General features: G+C 58.3%; 1 protein-coding gene across 1 annotated transcript; it reads left to right on the top strand.

Moving 5' to 3' along the window:
- Positions 1-6,536: 6,536 nt before the first annotated feature.
- Positions 6,537-8,015, top strand: LOC127916417 (uncharacterized). The gene is made up of 3 exons (XM_052498193.1): positions 6,537-6,561; positions 6,728-7,923; positions 8,001-8,015. Exons 1-3 carry the CDS (start codon positions 6,537-6,539, stop codon positions 8,013-8,015), a joined length of 1,236 nt encoding a protein of 411 aa, XP_052354153.1.
- Positions 8,016-8,233: the final 218 nt, after the last annotated feature.

The raw sequence follows: 8,233 nt of genomic DNA, 5'->3' as shown, positions 1-8,233 counted from the left end.
TCCCCATGAGCCCTCTCTAACCAAAGGGCCCTCTCTCCCCATGGGCCCTGTCTATCCTTGGGCCCTCTCTCCCCATGGGCCCTCTCTCCCAATGGGCCCTCTCTCCCCATGGGCCCTCTCTCCTCATGGGCCCTGTCTCCACATGGGCCCTGTCTCCCCATGGGCCCTGTCTAACCAAAGAGCCCTCTCTCCCCATGGGCCCTGTCTCTCCATGGGCCCTCTCTCCCCATGGGCCCTGTCTCCCCATGGGCCCCTCTCCCCATGGGCCCTGTCTCCCCATGGGCCCTCTCTCCCCATGGGCCCTCTCTCCTCATGGGCCCTGTCTCCACATGGGCCCTGTGTCCACATGGGCCCTCTCTCCCCATGGGCCCTGTCTCCCCATGGGCCCTCTCCCCATGGGCCCTCTCTCCTCATGGGCCCTGTCTCCACATGGGCCCTGTCTCCCCATGAGCCCTCTCTAACCAAAGGGCCCTCTCTCCCCATGGGCCCTGTCTCTCCTTGGGCCCTCTCTCCCCATGGGCCCTCTCTCCCCATGGGCCCTGTCTCCCCATGGGCCCTCTCTCCCCATGGGCCCTGTCTCCCCATGGGCCCTCTCTCCCCATGGGCCCTCTCTCCCCATGGGCCCTCTCTCCCCATGGGCCCTCTCTCCCCATGGGCCCTGTCTCCACATGGGCCCTCTCTCCCCATGGGCCCTGTCTAACCAAAGAGCCCTCTCTCCCCATGGGCCCTGTCTCCCCATGGGCCCTCTCTCCCCATGGGCCCTGTCTCCCCATGGGCCCTCTCTCCCCATGGGCCCTCTCTCCACATGGGCCCTGTCTCCCCATGGGCCCTGTCTCCCCATGGGCCCTCTCTCCCCATGGGCCCTCTCTCCACATGGGCCCTGTCTAATCAAGAGCCATCTATCCCCATAGGCCTTCTCCCATGGGCCCTCTCTCCCCATGGGCCATTTCTCCCCATGGGCCTTCTCTCTACATGGGCCCTCTCTCCCCATGGGCCCTCTCTCCCATGGGCCCTCTCTCCGCATGGGCCCTCTCTCCCCATGGGCCCTCTCTCCCCATGGGCCCTCTCTCTCCATGGGCCCTCTCTCCCCATGAGCCCTGTCTCCCCAAAGGCCCTGTCTCCACATGGGCCCTGTCTCCCCAAAGGCCCTCTCTCCCCATGGGCCCTCTCTCCACATGGGCCCTGTCTCCCCATGAGCCCTCTCTAACCAAAGGGCCCTCTCTCTGCCCATGGGCCTTGTCTCTCCTTGGGCCCTCTCTCCCCATGGGCCCTCTCTCCCCATGGGCCCTCTCTCCCCATGGGCCCTCTCTCCCCATGGGCCCTGTCTCCACATGGGCCCTCTCTCCACATGGGCCCTGTCTAACCAAAGAGCCCTCTCTCCCCATGGGCCCTGTCTCTCCATGGGCCCTCTCTCCCCATGGGCCCTGTCTCCCCATGGGCCCTGTTTCCCCATGGGCCCTCTCTCCCCATGGGCCCTCTCTCCCCATGGGCCCTCTCTCCCCATGGGCCCTCTCTCCCCATGGGCCCTCTCTCCCCATGGGCCCTCTCTCTCCATGGGCCCTCTCTCCCCATGAGCCCTGTCTCCCCAAAGGCCCTGTCTCCGCATGGGCCCTGTCTCCCCATGGGCCCTGTCTCCCCAAAGGCCCTCTCTCCCCATGGGCCCTCTCTCCCCATGAGCCCTCTCTAACCAAAGGGCCCTCTCTCCCCATGGGCCCTGTCTATCCTTGGGCCCTCTCTCCCCATGGGCCCTCTCTCCCAATGGGCCCTCTCTCCCCATGGGCCCTCTCTCCTCATGGGCCCTGTCTCCACATGGGCCCTGTCTCCCCATGGGCCCTCTCTCCCCATGGGCCCTGTCTCCCCATGGGCCCTCTCTCCCCATGGGCCCTGTCTCCCCATGGGCCCTCTCTCCCCATGGGCCCTGTCTCCCCATGGGCCCTCTCTCCCCATGGGCCCTCTCTCCCCATGGGCCCTCTCTCCGCATGGGCCCTGTCTCCCCATGGGCCCTGTCTCCCCATGGGCCCTCTCTCCCCATGGGCCCTCTCTCCCCATGGGCCCTCTCTCCCCATGGGCCCTGTCTCCACATGGGCCCTGTCTCCCCATGGGCCCTCTCTAACCAAAGGGCCCTCTCTCCCCATGGGTCCTGTCTCTCCTTGGGCCCTCTCTCCCCATGGGCCCCTCTCTCCCAATGGGCCCTGTCTCCCCATGGGCCCTCTCTCCCCATGGGCCCTGTCTCCCCATGGGCCCTCTCTCCCCATGGGCCCTGTCTCCCAATGGGCCCTCTCTCCCCATGGGCCCTCTCTCCCATGGGCCCTGTCTCCACATGGGCCCTGTCTCCCCATGGGCCCTCTCTAACCAAAGAGCCCTCTCTCCCCATGGGCCCTGTCTCCCCATGGGCCCTCTCTCCCCATGGGCCCTGTCTCCCCATGGGCCCTCTCTCCCCATGGGCCCTCTCTCCTCATGGGCCCTGTCTCCCATGGGCCCTCTCTCCCCATGGGCCCTCTCTCCCCATGGGCCCTCTCTCCACATGGGCCCTGTCTAATCAAAGAGCCATCTATCCCCATAGGCCTTCTCTCTACATGGGCCCTCTCTCCCCATGGGCCATTTCTCCCCATGGGCCTTCTCTCTACATGGACCCTCTCTCCCCATGGGCCCTCTCTCCCCATGGGCCCTCTCTCCGCATGGGCCCTCTCCCCCCATGGGCCCTCTCTCCCCATGGGCCCTCTCTCTCCATGGGCCCTCTCTCCCCATGAGCCCTGTCTCCCCAAAGGCCCTGTCTCCACATGGGCCCTGTCTCCCCAAAGGCCCTCTCTCCCCATGGGCCCTCTCTCCACATGGGCCCTGTCTCCCCATGAGCCCTCTCTAACCAAAGGGCCCTCTCTCTGCCCATGGGCCTTGTCTCTCCTTGGGCCCTCTCTCCCCATGGGCCCTCTCTCCCAATGGGCCCTCTCTCCCCATGGGCCCTCTCTCCTCATGGGCCCTGTCTCCACATGGGCCCTGTCTCCCCATGGGCCCTGTCTAACCAAAGAGCCCTCTCTCCCCATGGGCCCTGTCTCTCCATGGGCCCTCTCTCCCCATGGGCCATTTCTCCCCATGGGCCTTCTCTCTACATGGACCCTCTCTCCCCATGGGCCCTCTCTCCCCATGGGCCCTCTCTCCGCATGGGCCCTCTCCCCCATGGGCCCTCTCTCCCCATGGGCCCTCTCTCTCCATGGGCCCTCTCTCCCCATGAGCCCTGTCTCCCCAAAGGCCCTGTCTCCACATGGGCCCTGTCTCCCCAAAGGCCCTCTCTCCCCATGGGCCCTCTCTCCACATGTGCCCTGTCTCCCCATGAGCCCTCTCTAACCAAAGGGCCCTCTCTCCCCATGGGCCCTGTCTCTCCTTGGGCCCTCTCTCCCCATGGGCCCTCTCTCCCCATGGGCCCTGTCTCCGCATGGGCCCTCTCCCCCCATGGGCCCTCTCTCCCTCTCTCCCCATGGGCCCTCTCTCTCCATGGGCCCTCTCTCCCCATGAGCCCTGTCTCCCCAAAGGCCCTGTCTCCACATGGGCCCTCTCTCCCCATGGGCCCTCTCTCCTCATGGGCCCTGTCTCCACATGGGCCCTGTGTCCACATGGGCCCTGTCTCCCCAAAGGCCCTCTCTCCCCATGGGCCCTCTCTCCACATGTGCCCTGTCTCCCCATGAGCCCTCTCTAACCAAAGGGCCCTCTCTCCCCATGGGCCCTGTCTCTCCTTGGGCCCTCTCTCCCCATGGGCCCTCTCTCCCCAATGGGCCCTGTCTCCGCATGGAACCTGTCTCCGCATGGGCCCTGTCTCCCCATGGGCCCTCTCTCCCCATGGGCCCTCTCTCCTCATGGGCCCTGTCTCCACATGGGCGCTGTCTCCCCAAAGGCCCTCTCTCCCCATGGGCCCTCTCTCCACATGGGCCCTGTCTCCCCATGAGCCCTCTCTAACCAAAGGGCCCTCTCTCACCATGGGCCCTGTCTCTCCTTGGGCCCTCTCTCCCCATGGGCCCTCTCTCCCCATGGGTCCTGTCTCCGCATGGGCCCTGTCTCCGCATGGGCCCTGTCTCCCCATGGGCCCTCTCTCCCCAAAGGCCCTCTCTCCCCATGAGCCCTGTCTCCACATGGGCCCTCTCTCCCCATGGGCCCATTCTAACCAAAGAGCCCTCTCTCCCCATGGGCCTTGTCTCCACATGAGCCCTGTTTCCACATGGGCCCTGTTTCCCCATGGGCCCTCTCTCCCCATGGGCCCTCTCTCCCCATGGGCCCTGTCTCCCCATGGGCCCTGTCTCCCCAAAGAGCCATCTCTCCCCATAGGCCCTCTCTCCCCATGGGCCTTCTCTCTACATGGACCCTCTCTCGCCATGGGCCATTCCTCCCCATGGGCCTTCTCTCTACATGGACCCTCTCTCCCCATGGGCCCTCTCTCCCCATGGGCCCTCTCTCTCCATGGACCCTCTCTCCCCATGAGCACTGTCTCCCCAAAGGCCCTGTCTCCACATGGGCCCTGTCTCCCCATGGGCCCTCTCTCCCCATGGGCCCTCTCTCCCCATGGGCCCTCTCTCCTCATGGGCCCTGTCTCCACATGGGCCCTGTGTCCACATGGGCCCTGTCTCCCCAAAGGCCCTCTCTCCCCATGGGCCCTCTCTCCACATGGGCCCTGTCTCCCCATGAGCCCTCTCTAACCAAAGGGCATTGAGACTCCTGTGTTGTCTACACTAGGCTCAGTGTTACCGGTGTCCTGGTCTGTAAGAGAGAGAGAGGGGAGCATTGAGACTCCTGTGTTGTCTACACTAGGCGCAGTGTTACCGGTGTCCTGGTCAGTAAGAGAGAGAGAGAGGGGAGCATTGAGACTCCTGTGTTGTCTACACTAGGCTCAGTGTTACCGGTGTCCTGGTCAGTAAGAGAGAGAGAGGGGAGCATTGAGACTCCTGTGTTGTCTACACTAGGCTCAGTGTTACCGGTGTCCTGGTCTGTAAGAGAGAGAGATAGGAGCATTGAGACTTGAAAGAATTTCATTAATTTCGCCTGGAGTTGATATAATATCTCCAAGCTCATTGGTCGCTTCCGCCAGCTGGATTGAGTCTCCGCCAGGGGACGAAGCCGCACGGAAGTGTTCATAAAAAAATCACACACACACACACACACACACACACACACACACACACACACACACACACACACACACACACACACACACACACACACACACACACACACACACACACACACACACACACTGAAATGTTCTTAACAGGAGGAGATCCTAGTTTAGTACCCAAATGGTACCCTATTCCCTAAGTATATCACTACTTATGGGGGCTCTGGTAAAAAAAAAGCAGTGCACTTTATAGAGAATAGGTTACCATTTGGGACGCAAAGCTCCCGGGCCGCCACTTAAAGACCAGAACTACTTTTCTACCAGGCAAAAAAACAAACATCAAGCTCCTTCTTCCGCCTTTTTTTCTCAACACTTGGAGAACTCTGATTGAAACAAGCTGTAAAATATAACAATGAACCATGGTTTCTTTTGTGCTTTAAATCTGCCTCCCAAATGTGCTATGGTCAAAAGTCATGTACTATGTAGGGAATTGATGCCAATTGGGACTCAAGTCATATTCTCCTGCACAGTTTTTGGGGAGTTGTTTTTTGGGTCATACCTCTGCTCTTCTCAGAACTGCAAACCTCCATGTCTGTATTTTTTTTTTGACTTCTTTACAGTCTTTCTACACAGCAATTACCGTTACCAATCAAACTTATTAAACGTTATGGTGCATTTAATTTACGTAAAACAGGTGTTTTACATTAGCATCCCGTCAGATTACCGGAACACTGAAATAACCGGCATCTGGATCAAATTTAAATGTATATTTTGAATTACAAAAAGGAGGAAGCACCATTTTTTGGTCTAAAAACTTTTGTTTATGAGGAGATGAGGTTTGTAGGCGGCCGCCAGGTATTCTGAGGAGATGAGGTTTGTAGGTGGCTGCCCAGGTAATCTGAGGAGATGAGGTTTGTAGATGGCCACCCAGGTAATCTGAGGAGATGAGGTTTGTAGATGACCACCCAGGTAATCTGAGGAGATGAGGTTTGTAGATGGCCACCCAGGTATTCTGAGGAGATGAGGTTTGTAGGCGGCCGCCCAGGTAATCTGAGGAGATGAGGTTTGTAGATGACCACCCAGGTAATCTGAGGAGATGAGGTTTGTAGATGGCCACCCAGGTAATCTGAGGAGATGAGGTTTGTAGATGACCACCCAGGTAATCTGAGGAGATGAGGTTTGTAGATGGCCACCCAAGTAATCTGAGGAGATGAGGTTTGTAGATGGCCACCCAGGTAATCTGAGGAGATGAGGTTTGTAGATGACCACTCAGGTAATCTGAGGAGATGAGGTTTGTAGATGGCCACCCAAGTAATCTGAGGAGATGAGGTTTGTAGATGACCGCCCAGGTAATCTGAGGAGATGAGGTTTGTAGGTGGCTGCCCAGGTAATCTGAGGAGATGAGGTTTGTAGATGGCCACCCAAGTAATCTGAGGAGATGAGGTTTGTAGATGACCGCCCAGGTAATCTGAGGAGATGAGGTTTGTAGGTGACCACCCAGGTAATGTGAGGAGTTGAGGTTTGTAGGTGGCTGCCCAGGTAATCTGAGGAGATGAGGTTTGTAGATGGCCACCCAGGTAATCTGAGGATTACAAAGACAAAACGAGCAACTACACACCTGAGTCCAAGGAAAGTCAAAACAAGCATCTACACACCTGAGGCCAAGCAAAGACAAAAAGAGCCACAACACACCTGGGGCCAAAGTCAAACCAAGCCACAACACACCTGGGGCCAAAGACAAACCAAGCCACAACACACCTGAGGCCAAAGACAAACCAAGCCACAACACACCTGGGGCCAAAGTCAAACCAAGCCACAACACACCTGGGGCCAAAGACAAACCAAGCCACAACACACCTGGGGCCAAAGTCAAACCAAGCCACAACACACCTGAGGCCAAAGTCAAAACAAGCCACAACACACCTGGGGCCAAAGTCAAACCAAGCCACAACACACCGGAGGCCAAAGTCAAACAAAGCCACAACACACCTGGTGCCAAAGACAAACCAAGCCACAACACACCTGAGACCAAAGAGAAACCAAGCCACAACACACCTGAGGCCAAAGACAAACCAAGTCAAAACACACCTGAGGCCAAAGAGAAACAAAGCCACAACACACCTGAGGCCAAAGAGAAACCAAGCCACAACACACCTGGGACCAAAGACAAACCAAGCCACAACACACCTGGGGCCAAAGTCAAACCAAGTCACAACACACCTGGGACCAAAGACAAACCAAGCCACAACACACCTGGGGCCAAAGACAAACCAAGCCACAACACACCTGATGCCAAAGACAAACCAAGCCATAACACACCTGGGACCAAAGAGAAACCAAGCCACAACACACCTGAGGCCAAAGACAAACCAAGCCACAACACACCTGAGGCCAAAGACAAACCAAGCCACAACACACCTGGGGCCAAAGACAAACCAAGCCACAACACACTTGGGACCAAAGAGAAACCAAGCCACAACACACCTGAGACCAAAGAGAAATCAAGCCACAACACACCTGGGGCCAAAGACAAACCAAGTCACAACACACCTGGGGCCAAAGTCAAACCAAGCCACAACACACCTGGGGCCAAAGAGAAACCAAGCCACAACACACCTGGGGCCAAAGAGAAACCAAGTCACAACACACCTGGGGCCAAAGTCAAACCAAGCCACAACACACCTGGGGTCAAAGACAAACCAAGTCACAACACACCTGGGGCCAAAGTCAAACCAAGCCACAACACACCTGGGGCCAAAGAGAAACCAAGCCACAACACACCTGGGGCCAAAGAGAAACCAAGTCACAACACACCTGGGGCCAAAGTCAAACCAAGCCACAACACACATGATGCCAAAGAGAAACCAAGCCACAACACACCTGAGGCCAAAGACAAACCAAGCCACAACACACCTGAGGCCAAAGAGAAACCAAGTCACAACACACCTGGGGCCAAAGAGAAACCAAGTCACAACACACCTGGGACCAAAGACAAACCAAGCCACAACACACCTGAGGCCAAAGAGAAACCAAGTCACAACACACCTGGGGCCAAAGACAAACCAAGTCACAACACACCTGAGGCCAAAGAGAAACCAAGTCACAACACACCTGGGGCCAAAGACAAACCAAGTC

The sequence above is a fragment of the Oncorhynchus keta genome, chromosome 4 (assembly GCF_023373465.1).
Source record: "Oncorhynchus keta strain PuntledgeMale-10-30-2019 chromosome 4, Oket_V2, whole genome shotgun sequence".
NCBI classification, from domain to species: domain Eukaryota; kingdom Metazoa; phylum Chordata; class Actinopteri; order Salmoniformes; family Salmonidae; genus Oncorhynchus; species Oncorhynchus keta.
Note: the sequence above shows the minus strand (reverse complement) of the source record. Positions and strands in the feature narration are given on the sequence as shown.

Bases quoted from the DNA above. Each gene is read 5' to 3' on its own strand.
- LOC127916417 (XM_052498193.1), top strand. From the start codon at position 6,537: ATGAGGTTTGTAGATGACCGCCCAG. The intron at 6,562-6,727 runs GTAATCTGAGGA...CCTGAGTCCAAG, and splicing joins GTTTGTAGATGACCGCCCAG to GAAAGTCAAAACAAGCATCT.